The sequence below is a fragment of the Salmo salar genome, chromosome 04 (genome assembly GCF_965601325.2).
Source record: "Salmo salar chromosome 04, fSalSal1, whole genome shotgun sequence".
In the NCBI taxonomy this organism is placed as follows: Eukaryota; Metazoa; Chordata; class Actinopteri; order Salmoniformes; family Salmonidae; genus Salmo; species Salmo salar.
Window position 1 is genome coordinate 85,019,107 of NC_138294.1, and position 26,802 is coordinate 85,045,908.

At 49.1% G+C, this 26,802-nt stretch overlaps 1 protein-coding gene across 2 annotated transcripts in view; it reads left to right on the plus strand.

Moving 5' to 3' along the window:
- Positions 1-26,802, plus strand: part of LOC106603895 (actin-binding LIM protein 3) — a 146,131-nt gene that overhangs the window by 13,296 nt on the left and 106,033 nt on the right. For both annotated transcript variants that reach the window (XM_014198108.3, XM_082974768.1), the window contains exon 2: positions 19,727-19,885. In XM_014198108.3, coding sequence (XP_014053583.1) covers positions 19,727-19,885 — 159 coding nt within the window. The remainder of the gene's footprint in view (positions 1-19,726; positions 19,886-26,802) is intronic.

Consider the following 26,802-nt stretch of genomic DNA (forward strand, 5'->3'; position numbering starts at 1 on the left):
GCAAGGTTTCTTTAAAGATATGAATGCACAATGCAATGTTTTGAACATTGGACAGCCTGTGTTACAAGTGATGACCGTTTTGTGTCTAGAGTTTTGAAAAATGACCACAAGGTTCTGAAATGAGTGCTGAAGTGATTTTTAAAAACTGTAATTCCATTATCCCAAACCATCACTCAGGTGACTCTCTCTCTGTGTGAGCAGCAGGTAGTGAACACAGCATATGGTCAGCTCTAATCTATTGTCACCGCTGTGTTTATCCTGTTGTCCCTTAAGCCTGGCTATTGGCTACTGTCCATATGGACCACAAGGTCAGGAAGGGTTGACTATAACAATGCCCATCCCCCTGATAGCGTCACCCACAAATAGACAATTGTCCCTCTGATCCCCCAGAGTAGGTTTTTGAAAGAGTGGCCCTGTCCTTATAGATTTTGTACTTTTTTTTGTCATTTAGCAGACGCTCTTATCCAGAGCAACTTACATTAGTGAGTGGATACATTGTCAATTGGTCCCCCGTGGGAATCAAACCCACAACCCTGGCGTTGCAAGTGCCATGCTCTACCAACTGAGCCATACAGGACCCACTAACTGATGGCCTGACGGCCCGTTGGCCTGCCTGTGTGTGTGTGTGTGTGTGTGTGTGTGTGTGTGTGTGTGTTGGGGGGTGTGTGTGTTGGGGGTGTGTGTGTGTGTGTGTGTGTGTGTGTGTGTTGGGGTGTGCGTGTGTGTGTGTTGTGGTGTGTTGGAGTGGCTGCCCCCTCTCTCCCCACTTCAGACCCTTTTGGAGGGGATCCCAGACAGTTCACGATCTCAGTGCTACGGATGGACGGACGGACGGACAGACGGACGGATGGAATCACTGTCTCTTGTCCTTACTGAGTGTCATGGACAAAATGTAATTCTGAATGGAATGAACAGAGGCCTTTGTTTTGATGGGATAGAAAGGCTTGCCATTTCATCACGTACTGTATCCTCATTGTTCAACTTCTGCTTGACCAACAGCAGTAGTGTATTATTCATATGTACGCTGTTGAGGCAGGACCGTCATTATCACTCATCATTCTAGGTTCTAAACTCAACCTGGCTCTGGATAGATACAGGAAGCTTCTAGCTATGTCCCAGTACTGTCTGGATAGCTACAGGAAGCTTCTAGCTATGTCCCAGTACTATCTGGATAGCTACAGGAAGCTTCTAGCTATGTCCCAGTACTGTCTGGATAGCTACAGGAAGCTTCTAGCTATGTCCCAGTACTGTCTGGATAGCTACAGGAAGCTTCTAGCTATGTCCCAGTACTGTCTGGATAGCTACAGGAAGCTTCTAGCTATGTCCCAGTACTGTCTGGATAGCTACAGGAAGCTTCTAGCTATGTCCCAGTACTGTCTGGATAGCTACAGGAAGCTTCTAGCTATGTCCCAGTACTGTCTGGATAGCTACAGGAAGCTTATAGCTATGTCCCAGTACTGTCTGGATAGCTACAGGAAGCTTCTAGCTATGTCCCAGTACTGTCTGGATAGATACACTGGGCTTATAGCTATGTCCCAGTACTGTCTGGATAGATACACTGGGCTTATAGCTATGTCCCAGTACTGTCTGGATAGATACACTGGAATTATAGCTATGTCCCAGTACTGTCTGGATAGATACACTAGGCTTATAGCTATGTCCCAGTACTGTCTGGATAGATACACTGGGCTTATAGCTATGTCCCAGTACTGTCTGGATAGATACACTGGAATTATAGCTATGTCCCAGTACTGTCTGGATAGATACACTAGGCTTATAGCTATGTCCCAGTACTGTCTGGATAGATACACTGGGCTTATAGCTATGTCCCAGTACTGTCTGGATAGATACACTAGGCTTATAGCTATGTCCCAGTACTGTCTGGATAGATACACTGGGCTTAAAGCTATGTCCCAGTACTGTCTGGATAGATACACTGGGCTTATAGCTATGTCCCAGTACTGTCTGGATAGATACACTGGGCTTATAGCTATGTCCCAGTACTGTCTGGATAGATACACTGGGCTTATAGCTATGTCCCAGTACTGTCTGGATAGATACACTAGGCTTATAGCTATGTCCCAGTACTGTCTGGATAGATACACTGGGCTTATAGCTATGTCCCAGTACTGTCTGGATAGATACACTGGGCTTATAGCTATGTCCCAGTACTGTCTGGATAGATACATTAGGCTTGTAGCTATGTCCCAGTACTGTAGATGCATGGCCGTATATCCCAGAGGAAGTGGGCTGGAACAGAACCCTACAGTGGAAGTGGACTGGAACAGAACCCAACAGAGGAAGTGGGCTGGAACAGAACCCTACAGTGGAAGTGGACTGGAACAGAACCCAACAGTGGAAGTGGGCTGGAACAGAACCCAACAGTGGAAGTGGAGAATGGAACCCAACAGAGGAAATGCACTGGAATAGAACCCAACAGTGGAAGTGGACTGGAACAGAACCCAACAGAGGAAATGCACTGGAACAGAAGCCAACAGAGGAAGTGGACTGGAACAGTACCCAAAAGAGGGTAGTGGGTGGTAACAGAACCCAACAGAGTCTCAGACCAGTCTGGGTCGTCCTTCCAAAAGTTCCAGATTATGACATAGTTTAGCTGCTTTAGCCTGCCAATGTTTTCCTCCTCCCCATTGAGGCAGGCAACTATCCTGAGTTGCAGAGACTTCCTAGCAACGTGATGACATCAGCAGCATCCAAAGAGGAAGCTTGGTTGGTGCTGCTGCCAGTTCCTGAGGGGCACCCCTGATGCTGGCGAGGCCTCTCTAACCAGATGGCATGAGAGGGACAGTGGCACAGCGGCCAAAGTAAGCTGCGAGCCACCTGGTGTGTGTGTGTGTGTGTGTGTGTGTGTGTGTGTGTGTGTGTGTGTGTGTGTGTGTGTGTGTGTGTGTGTGTGTGTGTGTGTGTGTGTGTGTGTGTGTGTGTGTGTGTGCGTGCGTGCGTGCGCCATATAATGTAATTATTTATTATAAAACACTGAAGTAGAAGAGCTGTAGACCTGTCAAATGGTTTACTACGAGATAAGCCCATTTAGAATGAATAAGAACCGGTCCAGAACCAGTCATAGCTGATTCATGTAATAGCTGACATGATTTAGCTTCCTACTGTTCTAGTCATTGGCTGATCCCTCAGTCAGTCTCTCTTCTGTCTTAACATGAAGTGCTTTGTAACACTAAAACTAGTAGCAACTTAGCTGCCACCTAGTATACTTTACAGCAGGGGTTTCCAACCTTTTTCGGTTACTGTACCACCAACTGAATGCTGCTCTGTCCAGAGTACCCCTGAAGTACCCCATCTTGTGCATTTTACAAGGATCCTATGGTCTCATGACTCTTCTCAAGTACCTCGTGTGGATAGACCAGGTATCCCCAGGGGTCCTAGCTCTCCTGGTTGGGAACCACTGGTTTACAGTATGTCCCCGTGGGTTTGCAGCAGCAGCCCAGGCTTAGCTCTAACAAGTAGCAGTGTTCACTATTCTCTCCTGTCTGACCTTGAGATGGCATGATGGAGACAATCACTGAGCTGCCAGATCCAGTCTGACTGCTGTCGTCTGACGCCTCACCTGTCACTGACATAAAAAAATACCCATAAATCCTGGCGGTGGGCCACCCTTGACATGTCTGAGTCCCTGCTGATTACACCATCATGGTGAGGTGACAAGGACGCCAGGCTCTGCTCTCCTCTGTCATCGTCTCCCCCCTCCTCTCCTCTCCGCTCAGGGCTTGTCAACATAGTCAGACCTCACAGCTCTGTCTAATCCTGACATCTACTGTACTCAGCAGATCACACTGGTTGTTTACCCAGGATCAAATCACTTTTATTTGACAATGTAAGGAATTACTGATTAGTGTTTTTATGATTGATTGATTGATTGATTTGATTCATTGATTCAGTTGATTGAAATAATCATAAGGACCATTGCCATGTCAATGAAGTCCTCAGCTGTTATGTTGAGTTTACAGTCAGAGAGAACAGAGGAGAAGCTGTTATGTTGAGTTAACAGTCAGAGAGAACAGAGGAGAAGCTGTTATGTTGAGTTAACAGTCAGAGAGAACAGAGGAGAAGCTGTTATGTTGAGTTAACAGTCAGAGAGAACAGAGGAGAAGCTGTTATGTTGAGTTTACAGTCAGAGAGAACAGAGGAGAAGCTGTTATGTTGAGTTAACAGTCAGAGAGAACAGAGGAGAAGCTGTTATGTTGAGTTAACAGTCAGAGAGAACAGAGGAGAAGCTGTTATGTTGAGTTAACAGTCAGGGAGAACAGAGGAGAAGCTGTTATGTTGAGTTAACAGTCAGAGAGAACAGAGGAGAAGCTGTTATGTTGAGTTTACAGTCAGAGAGAACAGAGGAGAAGCTGTTATGTTGAGTTAACAGTCAGGGAGAACAGAGGAGAAGCTGTTATGTTGAGTTAACAGTCAGAGAGAACAGAGGAGAAGCTGTTATGTTGAGTTTACAGTCAGAGAGAACAGAGGAGAAGCTGTTATGTTGAGTTAACAGTCAGGGAGAACAGAGGAGAAGCTGTTATGTTGAGTTAACAGTCAGAGAGAACAGAGGAGAAGCTGTTATGTTGAGTTTACAGTCAGGGAGAACAGAGGAGAAGCTGTTATGTTGAGTTAACAGTCAGGGAGAACAGAGGAGAAGCTGTTATGTTGAGTTAACAGTCAGAGAGAACAGAGGAGAAGCTGTTATGTTGAGTTAACAGTCAGGGAGAACAGAGGAGAAGCTGTTATGTTGAGTTTACAGTCAGAGAGAACAGAGGAGAAGCTGTTATGTTGAGTTTACAGTCAGAGAGAACAGAGGAGAAGCTGTTATGTTGAGTTAACAGTCAGGGAGAACAGAGGAGAAGCTGTTATGTTGAGTTTACAGTCAGGGAGAACAGAGGAGAAGCTGTTATGTTGAGTTAACAGTCAGAGAGAACAGAGGAGAAGCTGTTATGTTGAGTTAACAGTCAGGGAGAACAGAGGAGAAGCTGTTATGTTGAGTTAACAGTCAGGGAGAACAGAGGAGAAGCTGTTATGTTGAGTTAACAGTCAGGGAGAACAGAGGAGACGCTGTTATGTTGAGTTAACAGTCAGAGAGAACAGAGGAGAAGCTGTTATGTTGAGTTAACAGTCAGAGAGAACAGAGGAGAAGCTGTTATGTTGAGTTTACAGTCAGAGAGAACAGAGGAGAAGCTGTTATGTTGAGTTAACAGTCAGGGAGAACAGAGGAGAAGCTGTTATGTTGAGTTAACAGTCAGAGAGAACAGAGGAGAAGCTGTTATGTTGAGTTTACAGTCAGAGAGAACAGAGGAGAAGCTGTTATGTTGAGTTAACAGTCAGAGAGAACAGAGGAGAAGCTGTTATGTTGAGTTAACAGTCAGGGAGAACAGAGGAGAAGCTGTTATGTTGAGTTTACAGTCAGAGAGAACAGAGGAGAAGCTGTTATGTTGAGTTAACAGTCAGAGAGAACAGAGGAGAAGCTGTTATGTTGAGTTAACAGTGAGAGAGAACAGAGGAGAAGCTGTTATGTTGAGTTAACAGTCAGAGAGAACAGAGGAGAAGCTGTTATGTTGAGTGAACAGTCAGGGAGAACAGAGGAGAAGCTGTTATGTTGAGTTAACAGTCAGGGAGAACAGAGGAGAAGCTGTTATGTTGAGTTAACAGTCAGAGAGAACAGAGGAGAAGCTGTTATGTTGAGTTAACAGTCAGGGAGAACAGAGGAGAAGCTGTTATGTTGAGTTAACAGTGAGAGAGAACAGAGGAGAAGCTGTTATGTTGAGTTAACAGTCAGAGAGAACAGAGGAGAAGCTGTTATGTTGAGTTAACAGTCAGGGAGAACAGAGGAGAAGCTGTTATGTTGAGTTAACAGTCAGAGAGAACAGAGGAGAAGCTGTTATGTTGAGTGAACAGTCAGGGAGAACAGAGGAGAAGCTGTTATGTTGAGTTAACAGTCAGGGAGAACAGAGGAGAAGCAGTTATGTTGAGTTAACAGTCAGGGAGAACAGAGGAGAAGCTGTTATGTTGAGTTAACAGTGAGAGAGAACAGAGGAGAAGCTGTTATGTTGAGTGAACAGTCAGGGAGAACAGAGCTGTTATGTTGAGTTAACAGTCAGGGAGAACAGAGGAGAAGCTGTTATGTTGAGTTAACAGTCAGAGAGAACAGAGGAGAAGCTGTTATGTTGAGTTAACAGTCAGGGAGAACAGAGGAGAAGCTGTTATGTTGAGTTAACAGTCAGGGAGAACAGAGGAGACGCTGTTATGTTGAGTTAACAGTCAGAGAGAACAGAGGAGAAGCTGTTATGTTGAGTTAACAGTCAGAGAGAACAGAGGAGAAGCTGTTATGTTGAGTTAACAGTCAGGGAGAACAGAGGAGAAGCTGTTATGTTGAGTTAACAGTGAGAGAGAACAGAGAAGAAGCTGTTATGTTGAGTTAACAGTGAGAGAGAACAGAGGAGAAGCTGTTATGTTGAGTTAACAGTCAGGGAGAACAGAGGAGACGCTGTTATGTTGAGTTAACAGTCAGAGAGAACAGAGGAGAAGCTGTTATGTTGAGTTAACAGTCAGAGAGAACAGAGGAGAAGCTGTTATGTTGAGTTAACAGTCAGGGAGAACAGAGGAGAAGCTGTTATGTTGAGTTAACAGTGAGAGAGAACAGAGAAGAAGCTGTTATGTTGAGTTAACAGTGAGAGAGAACAGAGGAGAAGCTGTTATGTTGAGTTAACAGTGAGAGAGAACAGAGGAGAAGCTGTTATGTTGAGTTAACAGTGAGAGAGAACAGAGGAGAAGCTGTTGTCTTCAGCTGATAAATGGGAAGAACATCACACAACAGAGTTTGTGAGAGTATTAGTCATTGTCATCGAGACCAAAGCATTTCCACCCCAATGCAAATATTCACCAACAAAACACAGTGGATTGTTTTCCTAGTGGATTGTGGGAAGTTATTGGAGTAAAGCTGTATAATGTATATTCCAGCAGTGCATTATAAGCAGGTGCGTGGCTCCTGTCACAGAATGATTTACATCTCTCATTTGCCTCACACACACACACACACACACACACACACACACACACACACACACACACACACACACACACACACACACACACACACACACACACACACACACACACACACACACACACACACTCACTCAGAGAGCTTGGGTGTCGTTCCTTGGTGGAATAAACAGTGCCATCAGAGAGCCAGATGAGTGGAGGGTAAGGGGGAGCTGTCAGTCTCAGTGAGTGGAGGGTAAGGGGGAGCTGTCAGTCTCAGTGAGTGGAGGGTAAGGGGGAGCTGTCAGTCTCAGTGAGTGGAGGGTAAGGGGGAGCTGTCAGTCTCAGTGAGTGGAGGGTAAGGGGGAGCTGTCAGTCTCAGTGAGTGGAGGGTAAGGGGGAGCTGTCAGTCTCAGTGAGTGGAGGGTAAGGGGGAGCTGTCAGTCTCAGTGAGTGGAGGGTAAGGGGGAGCTGTCAGTCTCAGTGAGTGGAGGGTAAGGGGGAGCTGTCAGTCTCAGTGAGTGGAGGGTAAGGGGGAGCTGTCAGTCTCAGTGAGTGGAGGGTAAGGGGGAGCTGTCAGTCTCAGTGAGTGGAGGGTAAGGGGGAGCTGTCAGTCTCAGTGAGTGGAGGGTAAGGGGGAGCTGTCAGTCTCAGTGAGTGGAGGGTAAGGGGGAGCTGTCAGTCTCAGTGAGTGGAGGGTAAGGGGGAGCTGTCAGTCTCAGTGAGTGGAGGGTAAGGGGGAGCTGTCAGTCTCAGTGAGTGGAGGGTAAGGGGGAGCTGTCAGTCTCAGTGAGTGGAGGGTAAGGGGGAGCTGTCAGTCTCAGTGAGTGGAGGGTAAGGGGGAGCTGTCAGTCTCAGTGAGTGGAGGGTAAGGGGGAGCTGTCAGTCTCAGTGAGTGGAGGGTAAGGGGGAGCTGTCAGTCTCAGTGAGTGGAGGGTAAGGGGGAGCTGTCAGTCTCAGTGAGTGGAGGGTAAGGGGGAGCTGTCAGTCTCAGTGAGTGGAGGGTAAGGGGGAGCTGTCAGTCTCAGTGAGTGGAGGGTAAGGGGGAGCTGTCAGTCTCAGTGAGTGGAGGGTAAGGGGGAGCTGTCAGTCTCAGTGAGTGGAGGGTAAGGGGGAGCTGTCAGTCTCAGTGAGTGGAGGGTAAGGGGGAGCTGTCAGTCTCAGTGAGTGGAGGGTAAGGGGGAGCTGTCAGTCTCAGTGAGTGGAGGGTAAGGGGGAGCTGTCAGTCTCAGTGAGTGGAGGGTAAGGGGGAGCTGTCAGTCTCAGTGAGTGGAGGGTAAGGGGGAGCTGTCAGTCTCAGTGAGTGGAGGGTAAGGGGGAGCTGTCAGTCTCAGTGAGTGGAGGGTAAGGGGGAGCTGTCAGTCTCAGTGAGTGGAGGGTAAGGGGGAGCTGTCAGTCTCAGTGAGTGGAGGGTAAGGGGGAGCTGTCAGTCTCAGTGAGTGGAGGGTAAGGGGGAGCTGTCAGTCTCAGTGAGTGGAGGGTAAGGGGGAGCTGTCAGTCTCAGTGAGTGGAGGGTAAGGGGGAGCTGTCAGTCTCAGTGAGTGGAGGGTAAGGGGGAGCTGTCAGTCTCAGTGAGTGGAGGGTAAGGGGGAGCTGTCAGTCTCAGTGAGTGGAGGGTAAGGGGGAGCTGTCAGTCTCAGTGAGTGGAGGGTAAGGGGGAGCTGTCAGTCTCAGTGAGTGGAGGGTAAGGGGGAGCTGTCAGTCTCAGTGAGTGGAGGGTAAGGGGGAGCTGTCAGTCTCAGTGAGTGGAGGGTAAGGGGGAGCTGTCAGTCTCAGTGAGTGGAGGGTAAGGGGGAGCTGTCAGTCTCAGTGAGTGGAGGGTAAGGGGGAGCTGTCAGTCTCAGTGAGTGGAGGGTAAGGGGGAGCTGTCAGTCTCAGTGAGTGGAGGGTAAGGGGGAGCTGTCAGTCTCAGTGAGTGGAGGGTAAGGGGGAGCTGTCAGTCTCAGTGAGTGGAGGGTAAGGGGGAGCTGTCAGTCTCAGTGAGTGGAGGGTAAGGGGGAGCTGTCAGTCTCAGTGAGTGGAGGGTAAGGGGGAGCTGTCAGTCTCAGTGAGTGGAGGGTAAGGGGGAGCTGTCAGTCTCAGTGAGTGGAGGGTAAGGGGGAGCTGTCAGTCTCAGTGAGTGGAGGGTAAGGGGGAGCTGTCAGTCTCAGTGAGTGGAGGGTAAGGGGGAGCTGTCAGTCTCAGTGAGTGGAGGGTAAGGGGGAGCTGTCAGTCTCAGTGAGTGGAGCTGTGGCTGAGGAAGTTAAATGGATGTCTGTCTCATGCATCTCTTCCTTCCCAGATGTCGTGGTGAGATCACGTGTGCTTTGTTCTCTGTGATGGATAAACAGCTGGGTTTGACTCCCTCTCCTCTCCGCTGGTTACAGGGTGACTGACACCACCAGTCAGGGCTTTGTTCTCTGTGATGGATAAACAGCTGGGTTTGACTCCCTCTCCTCTCCGCTGGTTACAGGGTGACTGACGTCACCAGGAGGCAGAAGGCTGTGACCACAGATGTGACCAGGTGTTATAGTAGAAGTGCGTGTTGTTGGTGACGAGGACAGTGACGACAACAGTCACGGTGATCACAGAGCATCGTTTCCTCTTTCGTAACGTGTCATCCACTGTTCCATCACACTGGGGTTTTATTTGATGTATTTAACCTTTATTTAACCAGGCAAGTCAGTTAAGAACAAATTCTTATTTACAATGACGGCCTACCGGGGAACAGTGGGTTTACCTTGTCAGCTCAGGGATTCAATCCAGCAACCTTTCAGTTACTGGCCCAACGCTCTAACCACTAGGCTACCTGCCCCCCCTACACTCTAACCACTAGACTACCTACCACCCCTACACTCTAACCACTAGACTACCTGCCGCCCCTACACTCTAACCACTAGACTACCTGCCGCCCCTACACTCTAACCACTAGACTACCTACCCCCCCCCCCTACACTCTAACCACTAGGCTACCTACCCCCCCTACACTCTAACCACTAGGCTACCTACCACCCCTACACTCAAACCACTAGACTACCTGCCGCCCCTACACTCTAACCACTAGGCTACCTGCCCCCCCTACACTCTAACCACTAGGCTACCTGCCGCCCCTACACTCTAACCACTAGGCTACCTGCCGCCCCTACACTCTAACCACTAGACTACCTACCCCCCCTACACTCTAACCACTAGACTACCTACCACCCCTACACTCTAACCACTAGGCTACCTGCCCCCCCCCTACACTCTAACCACTAGACTACCTACCACCCCTACACTCTAACAACTAGACTACCTACCCCCCCTACACTCTAACCACTAGACTACCTACCCCCCCTACACTCTAACCACTAGACTACCTACCCCCCCCTACACTCTAACCACTAGACTACCTACCCCCCCCCCCCCCCCCCCTACACTCTAACCACTAGACTACCTACCACCCCTACACTCTAACCACTAGGCTACCTACCCCCCCCTACACTCTAACCACTAGACTACCTGCCCCCCCTACACTCTAACCACTAGGCTACCTGCCCCCCCTACACTCTAACCACTAGACTACCTACCATCCCTACACTAACCACTAGGCTACCTGCCCCCCCTACACTCTAACCACTAGACTACCTACCACCCCATACACTCTAACCACTAGGCTACCTGCCCCCCCTACACTCTAACCACTAGACTACCTACCACCCCTACACTAACCACTAGACTACCTACCACCCCTACACTCTAACCACTAGACTACCTACCACCCCTACACTCTAACCACTAGACTACCTACCACCCCTACACTCTAACCACTAGACTACCTGCCGCCCCTACACTCTAACCACTAGACTACCTACCCCCCTACACTCTAACCACTAGGCTACCTGCCCCCCCTACACTCTAACCACTAGGCTACCTGCCCCCCCTACACTCTAACCACTAGACTACCTACCACCCCTACACTCTAACCACTAGGCTACCTGCCGCCCCTACACTCTAACCACTAGGCTACCTACCCCCCCTACACTCTAACCACTAGGCTACCTGCCACCCCTACACTCTAACCACTAGACTACCTACCCCCCCTACACTCTAACCACTAGGCTACCTGCCACCCCTACACTCTAACCACTAGGCTACCTGCCCCCCCCTACACTCTAACCACTAGACTACCTACCCCCCCCCCCCCCCCCCTACACTCTAACCACTAGACTACCTACCACCCCTACACTCTAACCACTAGGCTACCTACCCCCCCTACACTCTAACCACTAGACTACCTGCCCCCCCTACACTCTAACCACTAGGCTACCTGCCCCCCCTACACTCTAACCACTAGACTACCTACCATCCCTACACTAACCACTAGGCTACCTGCCCCCCCTACACTCTAACCACTAGACTACCTACCACCCCTACACTAACCACTAGACTACCTACCACCCCTACACTCTAACCACTAGACTACCTACCACCCCTACACTCTAACCACTAGACTACCTACCACCCCTACACTCTAACCACTAGACTACCTACCACCCCTACACTCTAACCACTAGACTACCTGCCACCCCTACACTCTAACCACTAGACTACCTACCACCCCATACACTCTAACCACTAGGCTACCTGCCCCCCCTACACTCTAACCACTAGACTACCTACCACCCCTACACTAACCACTAGACTACCTACCACCCCTACACTCTAACCACTAGACTACCTACCACCCCTACACTCTAACCACTAGACTACCTACCACCCCTACACTCTAACCACTAGACTACCTGCCGCCCCTACACTCTAACCACTAGACTACCTACCCCCCTACACTCTAACCACTAGGCTACCTGCCCCCCCTACACTCTAACCACTAGGCTACCTGCCCCCCCTACACTCTAACCACTAGACTACCTACCACCCCTACACTCTAACCACTAGGCTACCTGCCGCCCCTACACTCTAACCACTAGGCTACCTACCCCCCCTACACTCTAACCACTAGGCTACCTGCCACCCCTACACTCTAACCACTAGACTACCTACCCCCCCTACACTCTAACCACTAGGCTACCTGCCACCCCTACACTCTAACCACTAGGCTACCTGCCACCCCTACACTCTAACCACTAGGCTACCTACCCCCCCTACACTCTAACCACTAGACTACCTGCCACCCCTACACTCTAACCACTAGACTACCTGCCTCCCCTACACTCTAACCACTAGGCTACCTGCCTCCCCTACACTCTAACCACTAGACTACCTACCACCCCTACACTCTAACCACTAGACTACCTACCACCCCTACACTCTAACCACTAGGCTACCTACCACCCCTACACTCTAACTACTAGGCTACCTGCCCCCCTACACTCTAACCACTAGACTACCTGCCACCCCTACACTCTAACCACTAGACTACCTGCCACCCCTACACTCTAACCACTAGGCTACCTGCCCCCCCTACACTCTAACCACTAGGCTACCTTCCCCCCTACACTCTAACCACTAGACTACCTACCCCCCCCCCTACACTCTAACCACTAGGCTACCTGCCTCCCCTACACTCTAACCACTAGGCTACCTACCCCCCCTACACTCTAACCACTAGACTACCTACCCCCCTACACTCTAACCACTAGGCTACCTACCCCCCCTACACTCTAACCACTAGACTACCTACCACCCCTACACTCTAACCACTAGGCTACCTGCCTCCCCTACACTCTAACCACTAGACTACCTGCCACCCCTACACTCTAACCACTAGACTACCTGCCTCCCCTATGCTCTAACCACTAGGCTACTGTAATGGGTCCAATGTGTGGCTGGTGTAGAGAGTCAGGCGCAGGACTGCAGATATGAGTAATCAACCTACTTTTACTCAAAAATGGCAACTATACAAAGTAACAAATACACGCACACCATGACAGACCGAAAATACAAATAAACAATCACTCACAAAAACCCATGGGGGAACAGAGGGTTAAATAATAAAACAGTAATTGGGGGATTGAAATCAGGTGTGTAAAACAAAGACAAAGCAAATGGAAAATGAAAAGTGGATCGGCTAGAAGGCCGGTGACATCGAACGCCGCCTGAACAAGGAGAGGGACCAACTTCGGCGGGAGTCATGACAGCTACCTACCGCCCCAAACATGTTAATGTTAGTCTCTGCTCTTGTCTAAGTGAGGGAGGGGTATTACTGTAGTAGTTACAGACGAAGCCTTTGTCTGTCAGCTTCAATCTAGGGTCATCTTCTCAGACACTAATCTCCCAGGCAGAACACACTCACACCCATGCCAGGACAATTAGCAGCACATTTTAGAGCTATCAGAGCTGATTTCCCTGTGAGGCCAGTGGCGCTCACTAGTGTGGTTCTACTGTAGCAGGGCCCAGTAGTATCAGATGGTAAGTGAACCCTCACTAGTGTGGTTCTACTGTAGCAGGGCCCAGTAGTATCAGATGGTAAGTGTGATGCTGTAGCAGGGCCCAGTAGTATCAGATGGTAAGTGTGATGCTGTAGCAGGGCCCAGTAGTATCAGATGGTAAGTGTGATGCTGTAGCAGGGCCCAGTAGTATCAGATGGTAAGTGAACCCTCACTAGTGTGGTTCTACTGTAGCAGGGCCCAGTAGTATCAGATGGTAAGTGAACCCTCACTAGTGTGGTTCTACTGTAGCAGGGCCCAGTAGTATCAGATGGTAAGTGTGATGCTGTAGCAGGGCCCAGTAGTATCAGATGGTAAGTGTGATGCTGTAGCAGGGCCCAGTAGTATCAGATGGTAAGTGTGATGCTGTAGGTTTACTGTAGATCCTGTTGTAGTGGATTAGAGCTATAACAGAGATAGCAATAACTCACAGAAAATACAGCATATTGGATTAAAGTTTATGGCATCATATTTCTGTTTGTTTTTATTCTAACATTTAGGCCTGCTGTACACAACACATCATCCTTTTGAGAGATTAACCATTTTATCTCCTCGTATATTAAGAGTGACATTGTTCCAGTAATGTCCATTGAGGGAGGGGCTTTGAGACTATAAATCTAAAGTCTCCTCTCCTCTAATAAGGATTTAGACAGCTCCACACAGGGGATGAGAGACTGTAATCCTGCTATGCCCCCTCCCTACCCCTCTGTGTGCGTGTGCCACACGCCTCGTCACCAAGCAGCATGGGAGGAGATTACACGTCCTCCCCATCCACACTCTCCTTTTCTCCCCTCTCCTCTCCTTTTCTCCCCTCTCCTCTCCTTTTCTCCCCACTCCTCTCCTTTTCTCCCCTCTCCTCTCCTTTTCTCCCCTCTCCTCTCCTTTTCTCCCCTCTCCTCTCCTTTTCTCCCCACTCCTCTCCTTTTCTCCCCACTCCTCTCCTTTTCTCCCCTCTCCTCTCCTTTTCTCCCCTCTCCTCTCCTTTTCTCCCCTCTCCTCTCCTTTTCTCCCCTCTCCTCTCCTTTTCTCCCCTCTCCCCTCATCCTCTCCCCTTCCCTCCTCCTCTCCCCTTTCCTCTCCCCACTCTCTTCCCCTCTCCTCTCCCCACTCCTCTCTTCTCTCCCCACTCTCCTCCCCTCCCCACTCCTCTCCTTTTCTCCCCTCTCCTCTCCTCCCCTCCCCTCTCCTCTCCTTTTCTTCCCTCTCCTCTCCTTTTCTCCCCTCTCCTCTCCTTTTCTCCCCACCCCTCTCCTTTTCTTCCCTCTCCTCTCCTTTTCTCCCCTCTCCTCTCCTTTTCTCCCCTCTCCTCTCATCCTCTCCCCTTCCCTCTCCTTTTCTCCCCTCTCCTCTCCTTTTCTCCCCACTCCTCTCCTTTTCTCCCCTCTCCTCTCCTTTTCTCCCCTCTCCTCTCCTTTTCTCCCCACTCCTCTCCTTTTCTCCCCACTCCTCTCCTTTTCTCCCCTCTCCTCTCCTTTTCTCCCCTCTCCTTTTCTCCCCTCTCCTCTCCTTTTCTCCCCACTCCTCTCCTTTTCTCCCCACTCCTCTCTTCTCTCCCCACTCTCCTCCCCTCCCCTTTCCTCTCCCCACTCTATTCCCCTCTCCTCTCCCCACTCTCCTCCCCTCTCCTCTCATCTCCTTTCTCCACTCTTCTCTTCTGTCCTCGCCTATCTTCTCCTCTCATCATGCAGTCTGGGAGTCGGGCTCCCATGGGCTCCACCACACCGCCTCACTGTTCAAACCTAAACAACCCTCACAAACACACCAGCTCAGACAAATGGTTATTCTCATGACTCATGGAAGGTGTTGTGAATGCCTATTGCCTACGTCAAGTGCAGTATTACCAAATAAATAACCCATCCGACAAGAGATCAGAAACATGGTGCTCTACAGTGTTTAGTTGAGTGATCAGCCTACTGCTGGATGATGGATAGCCAGCTCGATGGCTGTTTGTTCCTTTCTGTGGTGAAGGAATGCAGCCTTTGAGTGCATTATTTAGCAGGCCGTTGTCTGGTGATCAGTTCATTTTCCCACTCTTCAGACCCCTTTGTCTTTTGTTTGCTTTGCTTCTTGGTACAGTATGTCACAGATACTCCTGGGACTGCCATAGCTGTTCTGTTCTATATCACGCCCTGCTGTGAATAAATTGAGCTGGACAACTTCAGACCCTGGGCTTAACATCGTCCTAGGACACCCTTTTAGCGTTGCCTCCTCCTCCAAAACGCTGACACTGGAAAAGGCACTTTGTAATGAATTTGATCAAAAATCCCACTTGATCTCTTGAGAGTTGGTGGCTTTCCAAGAACCCTGGGTAATGTGTGACTATCAAGCCCAGTCTATGCCAATATATTATCTCCAGTAAGTATCTGGCTGTCCGTCTGTTTGCCTGTCTGCCTGCCTGTCTTTCTGGCTGTCCGTCTGTTTGTCTGTATGCCTGCCTGTCTAGCTGTCCGTCTGTTTGCCTGTCTGTCTACCTGTCTGGTTGTCTGTCTGCCTGTCTGTCCATCTGTCTGCCTGTCTGTCTGTCTGGCTGTCTGTCTCGCTGAGACATCAACGTAGTCAGCAGGTAGGTCAGCCACCGGTCACCACAGCTCCACAGCACCACAGCTCCACAGCACCACAGCTCCACAGCTCCACAGCAACACAGCACCACAGCACCACAGCTCCACAGCTCCACAGCACCACAGCACCACAGCACCACAGCTCCACAGCACCACAGCTCCACAGCACCACAGCACCACAGCTCCACAGCAACACAGCAACACAGCAACACAGCACCACAGCTCCACAGCTCCACAGCACCACAGCTCCACAGCTCCACAGCACCACAGCACCACAGCTCCACAGCACCACAGCTATACAGCACCACAGCACCACAGCTCCACAGCTCCACAGCACCACAGCTCCACAGCTCCACAGCACCACAGCTCCACAACTCCACAGCACAATATGTTTTCTACTTTTCATCCTATTTTAGTTCCATTTTCAGCCCTCTGTTAATGGAAGCCCTCGTGAACAGTAATCCTCCCAGAGTCTAGTTAGAGAAAGATAAAACAAGCGCAGACAGACTTCGTTTCAAATTGCTGTATTTCTGCTAGTTTCAGAAGTGAAGCTGGAGCTGAGGACGACCTCCTAATAGAGGTGATGCTGGCTGGACATATGAACGATGGGTTTTGGTCCAGCCAGCGGCTCTACACAACAGGTGTAGACCTTACAGTGAAATGCTTACTTACAGGCTCTAACCAATAGTGCAAAAAAGGTATTAGGTGAACAATATGTAAGTAAAGAAATAAAGACAACAACAAGAAGACAGAATAAGAATTGAAGAGATGCCCAGTTGGGACAAACTAGAGTAAATCAGAATATCACATACAATGAGATAGCTGTTGATGTCAAAGGTCAAATTTGAACATTTGACATCCACAGCTATCTTATTATATGTGGTTTTGTTACTTTCAGCTAACGTGGCATTGTTCTGTGGTTTAGGATGTGGACAGAAACACCTGCAATCTTGTTGGGGACTTTCATTGGGTTCATCCAATATTTAATATGATAGATGGTGTACAGCTATACATAATCCTATCCCTAGCAGACTTTTCCTGCTTAACCGTCAAACTCAAAAGGGTTCATTCTGGATCCCTGAAGAGTTACGCGATAGAAAGTCAAATGTCATTTCCAATTGAGCTGACATACTGTATGCAGCATTTTACAGTGAATGACATACTGTATGCAGCATTTTACAGTGAATGCAAGTCTCCACTAATGCAGGAACTTTGCCTTTAAATGTCAACCACGCTGTAATGCTGAACTTACGCGATATGGATTGAATAGTGCCCTAAGATATGAATAGACAGATGTCTCAAAGCAATGAGTTCTAGGTGTTGTCAAGGGCAAGGAAGTATCAAATGAGACTCCAGTCATAACCTGCACCCCTATTCTCCTCCTCAGCCCCCTACCCCTGTTCTCCTCCTCAGCTCCCTACCCCTGTTCTCCTCCTCAGCCCCCCACCCCTGTTCTCCTCCTCAGCCCCCTACCCCTGTTCTCCTCCTCAGCCCCCTACCCCTGTTCTCCTCCTCAGCTCCCTACCCCTGTTCTCCTCCTCAGCCCTCCACCCCTGTTCTCCTCCTCAGCCCCCTACCCCTGTTCTCCTCCTCAGCCCCCTACCCCTGTTCTCCTCCTCAGCCCCCTACCCCTGTTCTCCTCCTCAGCCCCCTACCCCTGTTCTCCTCCTCAGCCCTCCACCCCTGTTCTCCTCCTCAGCCCCCTACCCCTGTTCTCCTCCTCAGCTCCCTACCCCTGTTCTCCTCCTCAGCCCTCCACCCCTGTTCTCCTCCTCAGCCCCACACCCCTGTTCTCCTCCTCAGCCCCACACCCCTGTTCTCCTCCTCAGCCCTCTACCCCTGTTCTCCTCCTCAGCCCCACACCCCTGTTCTCCTCCTCAGCCCCACACCCCTATTCTCTTCCTAATGGCTCTCCTAGTCATCTGCAGCAGAGAGCAGATGTTGCAGGAATGTGTGGTTTGCAGCTTCAACACTGACGGCTGCATGTTAATTGCATTGGCAGGTCTAAAAGATGGCCCTGTCTGTGATTTAGGGCCACGCTGACAACCATACTGCAACTCTTTATCTGCCTCTCTCTGCAGGTTCTTAATGGCAGCTTTTGTTGGTGGCTTCATCTTAAAGAGGTTGTGTGTCTGTGTACAGTACCTGTGTGTGTGAGGTTGGGGGGTAGTCGGCTCTGTTTCCACAACGTATCTTTTAATCCAATACACCACCGCATATGTTGCCCCTTATTTTCCACTCTGTTGTGTCCACTGCTGTTTTGTCTGTGTAACGGCTGTCGTAATGAGGGGACCAAGATGCAGCGTGGCACGTGTTCATGATTATTTATTTGAATCAAACAAACACTCGAACAAAAATAACAAAGGGAAACCAAAAGTGCACAGTTCTGTCAGGTACAGAAACACAAAACAGAAAACAACTACCCACAAACACAGGTGGGAAAAGGCTGCCTAAGTATGATTCCTAATCATAGACAATGATAGACAGCTGCTTCTGATTAGGAACCATACTCGGCCCAAAACAAAGAAATACAAAACATAGAATGCCCACCCCACACCCTGACCTAACCGCATAGAGAAACAAACCCTCTCTCTCAGGTCAGGGCGTGACAGTCTGCTTCTTTAACAATTGGACAGATGTATAGTAGTTGCCCCAGCAAAACTAGAATACTGCCAGTAAGCAAAATGACGTCGAAAAGACGTCTACGATACATATTTTCCAGATGTTGAAAATATGTATTTTCCGGATGTTGAAGGCTCAAACCAATGTTCGCGGATGTGGAAATCAATGCCGGTCCGGACTACAGTGTTGCCTGAAATTGAATTTTATGAATTCCCATCTGTATGGTAAGCCTACCGTTTGTACAACACCCCAAAAAAGACGGCCAAAAGACATCAGCTCTGGGGTGTAGTCTACCATGTCTGCCAGCAATGGAATTGGATGAATGCCCACCACTTGTAAAACAGGCCGTTGCATTGGTTTATTAGTCCTGATTCCTGTAATGAATCAACTTTGGCTATTTAAACACTGAATATCAGCAACCCAACTGTATCATGAGTTATTATGAGCCTATTTGCAATGTGTTTACACAGCGGGAAATGCAGAAGTATTTTATTTTTCCCTATGATCAGCTTTTCAAAAATTGATGGATACAAACTTGAAACTACTGATCATGACAATGTGGTGAAACTCCAGTACAACAGTTGTGATTGTCCATTTTACTTTGACCTGTCCAGTTTTTAGGATATGTTGTTTGTTAACATGACTGCGCATGTTTTATTTGATTGAGCGCCAAGTTATTAAGGCTATTTGATCGAAGAAACCTGCAAGATGTAAAAAGTAAATGTCTCATTACATTGTCATCCATTTTATCGCCAACCTGTAGGCTACAGAAAAGGACACATACTATTTCTGCCAAGTCCTATATGTGCTACGGGATTTATGTTAGGTACAAATATACGAAACGTTGGTGGAGCTGCAGCGATGAGTCTCTCCAACATCACCCTAGAGAAGAAAAATATTTCCCGCCCCTGCCTTTGACAAAGTGGGCACTGCTTATCACGGGACGTCATCAACACTCACCTAAGAAGCCCTTATGCCACTGGTTGAGAGACATTGTATGTGTTGTTGTTGAGTCTTGGTCAGTTTAGGTCAAAACATTTTGCCCTCGTCAATCTGCCGCCGTAGGCGACCGCATAATCCTGCCTAATGAGCGGGCCGGCCTCGGTGTGACCTCTGACCTTACCTCTTCTCTCCTGTGGTCTCCAGCAGGGCCTTACCGGCACAGCGCCTACGGAGGCAGCCCGAGCGTCAACAGCGGGCGTGGCGCCGTGACCATCCACTGTCTCCGCTGCCGGGAGGTCTGTAAGGGAGAGGTGGTTCGTGTGCAGAATGTCCACTTCCATGTCAAGTGCTTCATCTGCCAAGGTAAGACCCTTCTGTCTGTCCGCCTGCCTGCCTTCCATCCAGCCGTTTGTCCATCTGTCCATCTGCCTCCACAGTCTAGCAGCAGTCTGCCAGTCCCATTAGAAACCATTAGCTATCAGAGAGAGAATCTCCCTGACAACCCCTGGGCTGCTCAAGGGCTGTCATCAGGAGAAAAGCACACAGCCTAAACAAAGGAATAGCACGAGAAGCCTTCTGAGAGCTCTTCATGGTAGACAAGACAATGAAGACAAGATCAACTGCCATCTTGTAATGTTTATCTTATTGTTAAACCTATAAATGAGTGTTTCATATTTTGAGAATGTTATTTTCTACTCGTGTTTAACCTAAGCAAGCCGCTTGTAGTGCCTATAAACAGCCAGAAGAAGACTCGGCAGGTGGAGGTGGGCCATTCCCTTCCTAGTCAGAAACCATTTCCAAACTGCCTGTGCTCACGTGGTCTTGTTTATTATGCAAGCTGTTGCTGTGGTAACGGTGTTAGGGGGCAACTTGCCTTGGATGCTGGTTACTCTCTCAGCCAGTATCAGCCAATAGGAGCCCTTCCTGCGTGCTCTGGAGCACAGCAAGGGGGTTGCTGATTTCTCGCTACAACATATATAAATCTCCCTTCATCTCCCTTCTCTTTCTTGCTCATTCTCTTACTGTCTGTCTCTATAGATCTCTCGTCCCTCTCTCTCCTCTTTCTTATCTGTTCAGTTTCTCTCTCTGTCTCTTTGTCTCTCTAACTCTCTCTGTATCTCTCATTCCCTGCCCACAGTCTCTCTCTCATTCCCTGCCCACAGTCTCTCTCTCTCCCTCTCTCGCATTCCCTGCCCACAGTATCTCTCTCTCTCCCTCTCTCTCATTCCCTGCCCACAGTATCTCTCTCTCTCCCTCTCTCGCATTCCCTGCCCACAGTATCTCTCTCTCTCCCTCTCTCGCATTCCCTGCCCACAGTATCTCTCTCTCTCTCTCTCTCTCTCTGTATCTCTCATTCCCTGCCCACAGTATCTCTCTCTCTGTATCTCTCATTCCCTGCCCACAGTATCGCTCTCTCTCTCCCTCTCTCGCATTCCCTGCCCACAGTATCTCTCTCTCTGTATCTCTCATTCCCTGCCCACAGTATCGCTCTCTCTCTCCCTCTCTCGCATTCCCTGCCCACAGTATCTCTCTCTCTGTATCTCTCATTCCCTGCCCACAGTATCTCTCTCTCTCCCTCTCTCGCATTCCCTGCCCACAGTATCTCTCTCTCTGTATCTCTCATTCCCTGCCCACAGTATCTCTCTCTCTGTATCTCTCATTCCCTGCCCACAGTATCTCTCTCTCTATCTCTCATTCCCTGCCCACAGTATCTCTCTCTCTGTATCTCTCATTCCCTGCCCACAGTATCTCTCTCTCTATCTCTCATTCCCTGCCCACAGTATCTCTCTCTCTGTATCTCTCATTCCCTGCCCACAGTATCTCTCTCTCTCCCTCTCTCGCATTCCCTGCCCACAGTATCTCTCTCTCTGTATCTCTCATTCCCTGCCCACAGTATCTCTCTCTCTCTGTATCTCTCATTCCCTGCCCACAGTATCGCTCTCTCTCTCCCTCTCTCGCATTCCCTGCCCACAGTATCTCTCTCTCTGTATCTCTCATTCCCTGCCCACAGTATCTCTCTCTCTGTATCTCTCATTCCCTGCCCACAGTATCTCTCTCTCTATCTCTCATTCCCTGCCCACAGTATCTCTCTCTCTGTATCTCTCATTCCCTGCCCACAGTATCTCTCTCTCTATCTCTCATTCTCTGCCCACAGTATCTCTCTCTCTGTATCTCTCATTATCTGTTGTCTGTTTTCTCTATTAGTACCAGCAGCAACAGCATTCCCTCCACCCACACGCTTTCCTTCTTTGTGTCCTGATGAGGCTAGTGAATGCAGACTGAGAGCTGCAGCTGCAGACTGAGGGCAGCAGACTGAGGGCAGCAGACTGAGGGCAGCAGACTGAGGGCAGCAGACTGAGGGCAGCAGACTGAGGGCAGCAGACTGAGGGCTGCAGACTGAGGGCAGCAGACTGAGGGCTGCAGACTGAGGGCTGCAGACTGAGGGCTGCAGACTGAGGGCTGCAGACTGAGGGCTGCAGACTGAGGGCAGCAGACTGAGGGCTGCAGACTGAGGGCAGCACAATGAGCTGCTAGTGTTTGACTGGCTTTCTCCTCCCACTGTATTGTCATGGCTTTAGGCAGAGCGCACCCTGCATGGTCTGCTACACTATGCGTTTTCTTTTACACTGGCCACCATTAGTCCTCATGACATGTCTAATCTCCTCCTGTGTACTCTTCCTACACACAGCAGCGTTTTAGAAAGTAGTGTGGCAGCAGAAGTACTGTTGGTGAAAGTGAGACTTTTAACCGAGCCAAACAACAAGCCTAAAACCCCCCAGTGTTGGAGTGAGATGGAATTTGGGAAGGAAAATCATTTTTTGTAATAGACTCATTGTTGTTTGCTTGGGTTGTGTGGATGTCCTTCGTCAGTCTGTTGTGTCCTAGCTGGGAGGGAGACAGTGATGGAGGATGGGACGTAGGTCACCGTGATGCGCTGGGGAACATGCTATGCCAAGACGCCAGTAGAGACGGCCTGTAGTGTTCCAACAGCCCATGCATGAAATCGATTTTCCCTCACCAAACAAGAGGCCATTGATGAGTCTTGTGGTGAACAAACAAGCCATCATCCCACACTAGGAGCCAGTTGCCGGATGAAAACCGGCCATTTTGTACCCTATCAGTGCATTTTGTACCCTATCAGTGCATTTTGTACCCTATCAGTGCATTTTGTATCCTATCAGTGTGAGGAAGTGTAAGGTAATACCATGACATGAGCACCTGGAAAGAATTGAGCATGTGGAAACAGAATCCCTAATATAGAATCCTGGAGTCAGCGGTCAGTAACCACAGTCAGCAGGTTCAAAACCAAATCAGCCTCTTAGTCTGTAAACTGCTAACTGGCTCTAACTGGCTATCAGGCTCTCACTGGCCATCTGACTCTCTCTGACTCACTGTCTCTCACTCACTGGCCATCTGACACTCTCACTCACTGGCCATCTGACTCTCTCTGACTCTCTCTGACTCACTGGCTCTCACTCACTAGCCATCTGACTCTCTCTGACTCACTGGCTCTCACTCACTGGCCATCTGACTCTCTCTGACTCTCTCTGACTCACTGGCTCTCACTCACTGGCCATCTGACTCTCTCTGACTCTCTCTGACTCACTGGCTCTCACTCACTGGCTCTCACTCACTGGCCATCTGACTCTCTCTGACTCTCTCTGACTCTCTCTGACTCACTGGCTCTCACTCACTGGCCATCTGACTCTCTCTGACTCTCTCTGACTCTCTCTGACTCTCTCTGACTCACTGGCTCTCACTCACTGGCCATCTGACTCTCTCTGACTCTCTCTGACTCTCTCTGACTCACTGGCTCTCACTCACTGGCCATCTGACTCTCTCTGACTCTCTCTGACTCACTGGCTCTCACTCACTGGCCATCTGACTCTCTCTGACTCTCTCTGACTCTCTCTGACTCACTGGCTCTCACTGGCCATCTGGCCCTCATTGGCTCTCTCTGACTCTCACAGGCTCTATCTGGCCCACTCTGGCCCTCTCACTGTCCCTCTCACTGGCTCTCACTGGCTCTCTGGCCCATTGTGGCTCTCTGGCTCTCTGAGGGGTCTCATCTCTCCAAGACAATAGTTACAGTTGTCCTAGTAGGGTGGATTGTAGATTGTCTCTGTTAATCCAGTACTCCCCTTTAGAACGCCACAGAGGTTGGATACAAAGATGGAGGAGTACCAGTTAACATTGTCAGTGTAGCTGGTCTGTAAAGATATAGAGCGGAAAGAGAACAGAGAAGGCAAACATCAGGTGTATGAGCAGCGGTGTGGAGGTCATCTGTCTCAGGAGAAGGCCTTAGATTTCAGGGTCGTTGTCGTCCTCGGGCAAAGACCTTGGGCAAACAGAAAAGCAGAGAATGAGAAACTCTCAGCTTGCTGAATCACAAGATATGTACAGTATTAAACATAAATCATTGGCTCCTGCAGATAAATGGAAAAGATTACTTCGCTTTGCTTCGCCATCTGAGGTTTTTATGTAGGACCATTTCTTCCTGGGATAAAAGTAATTACTTTATAATATTGATTCAGCAGTTTGCACTCAACAAGGGGTAATGATTCTCCGTTGGCCATCGACATTCTGTTTAGATGAAGTCCTCTACAGTATAAAGTGATCATCTCTTAAGCGTACCGATGAATCAGCCAGTCTCTTCCAAATGGGTCTGTAGAGACTTCTCTCTTTGCCTTTGTGTTTCCAGCTTTGAACCTCGCAGAACCACAGATCTCTGTTGTAGACAATGCAATCGCTTGTTAGTTAGTAGCATGGTCGGAGATGTGCGTGAGCATGCTGGAACAAACTTCTCCAGGCAGTAGGAGAAGAGTCTGCTGGGACCTGGGAGTGAAATGGGATGAGAGGGAGAAAATGAATTTCCATACAAACAGTGTCTGCCAAGAAATGCGTTCCCATTATGCTCCACTTGTGAGGACAGTATGAGTGGTGCCTCTAGAATGGAGGCTGTGGCTGTGGGAGGGGAAAAGAGCTGGACCTGCCCACAGTGTCTCTCTCTCTGTCCTGGGGAGATGACTGTCTCTCTCTGTCTGTCCTGGGGATATGGCTGTCTCTGTCTGTCCTGGGGAAATGACTGTCTCTCTCTGTCTGTCCTGAGGATATGGCTGTCTCTGTCTGTCCTGGGGATATGACTGTCTCTCTCTGTCTGTCCTGGGGATATGACTGTCTCGGTCTGTTCTGGGGATATGACTGTCTCTGTCTGTCCTGGGGAAATGGCTGTCTCTTTGTCTGTCCTGAGGATATGGCTGTCTCTGTTTATCTGTCCTGGGGATATGGCTGTCTCTTTGTCTGTCCTGGGGATATGGCTGTCTCTGTCTGTCCTGGGGAAATGACTGTCTCTCTCTGTCTGTCCTGAGGATATGGCTGTCTCTGTCTGTCCTGGGGATATGACTGTCTCTCTCTGTCTGTCCTGGGGATATGACTGTCTCTCTCTGTCTGTCCTGGGGATATTGGGCGTCCCAGGAAGTAATCTGTTGGCCCATGGGTAGGAGGAGAGACGATAAATAAACAGGAGGGAGCTGTGCCAGTCTGCAGCCAGACATTATGTAGAAATAGACATACACACTGATCCAGCCTTCTTGGCATATAGCTACTGTATGTGGCAATGACTCAGTGGAGATGTCTATAAGAGTCGGGTACTTTCATCTCCAAACCATTTCACTCTGCATAATGAAAGATACAAAATGGAGGACAAATCATACTTTACAGTACTCCCAACATCTCCTTTCTACAGTCTCTCATATCTATGCAGGAAGTGTTTGTGTGTAAGTCCCATTCTGCCCCTGGTGCTGCTGTGCATAGATGGGGCTGACAGTGACAGGGGGACAGGTCACGTCTCTGTCCTGACTGATCACTGTGGAGCAGCAGACGTGGGAGGAGGACCGGGACTGATTGATCAATCGATGGCTGATCTGCTGCCTCTCTCCATGGAGCCTCTTCCTCTTCACTGTAAGCAGAGCCCTGACACACACAGCTAAGGAGGCAGCCTGTAAGGGAGGGCTGGCTGGGGACCGTCCCCACTGGGCAAAAACGGGTTGAATCAACATTGTTTCCATGTCATTTCAAAAACAACAAAAATGGAATGTGACAACGTTGAGTCAATGTGGTGACATTTTTTGTTGATTTCATGTTGAATTCACGTTAGTTGACAACTCAACTTTTTTTTATGACATTGAACTGACGTCTGTGCCCAGTAGTTTACCCCTGGCCTGGCTGGGAGGAGAGAGAGAGAAGAGAGAGACAGAAAGAGAAATACGTTTTTTTAAACTTTTTGTCTTTCTTTAATGATAAATCCTCATTTCATTTAATTAAAACCTCACCACCCCACCCCCTTTAAAAAACAGATATCCCCTGTGCTGTCACGACTTCCACCGAAGTCGGCTCCTCTCCTTGTTCGGGCGGCGTTCGGCGATCGACGTCACCGGCTTTCTAGCCATCGCCGCTCCATTTTTCATATTCCCATTTGTTTTGTCTTGTTCCATACACACCTGGCTTTCATTCCCTAATCACACTGAATGTATTTAGTCCTCTGTTCCCCTCCATGTCTTTGTGTGAAATTGTTTTGATGTTATGTGGGTATTGTTACACGCCAGACTTTTGTTTATGTTCTGTGTTTTGGGCACGTTTTATGTACTTATGTGCTTTCGTTTGGACCGGAATAAAAAGTGTGCCTGTTAACTACACTCTGCTCTCTGACTTCACCTCCAGTACACACCCTTAACATGTGCTGCATACTCACCTTGCCCTTTACCCCACGAAACAAAAAAACAACCCACATCACAACCTCACCACTTCTACAACTGTATATCCAACCCATCTTCCCCAGCTGGACAGATGCCCCCCCCGACACACCATATCTCCTGAAACATCTCCACACTGTTTATCATTTTATACAACTCAAATTCTACCCTAAGTCGCACAGAGACCATCCCATTAAATAATAGTAAAGGGTCTGTTATCCCACCACCTTTGACCCTGTTCTTCCTTGTTAGCCAAATAGCCAACTTTGACTGAGCAAACAGAAAATTCAACCACACACATTTGTCCTTTAACTTACTCGAATAGCTGTACCCCATTATAAACATCCCGACAGTAAACTCCACCCCAAACCTCTCACGCAGACATTCCAACTGGTCGGCTGACTGGACCGATCTCAAAAGGCTGGCTGGGTTGCCCAGGCACCACACCCCCTTCTCGTGTGGGCCTTAACAGCTGCCAGGCCCTCAGCACCACAGAGTAAAACTCAGCCTCTCCAGCCTTATGATGAA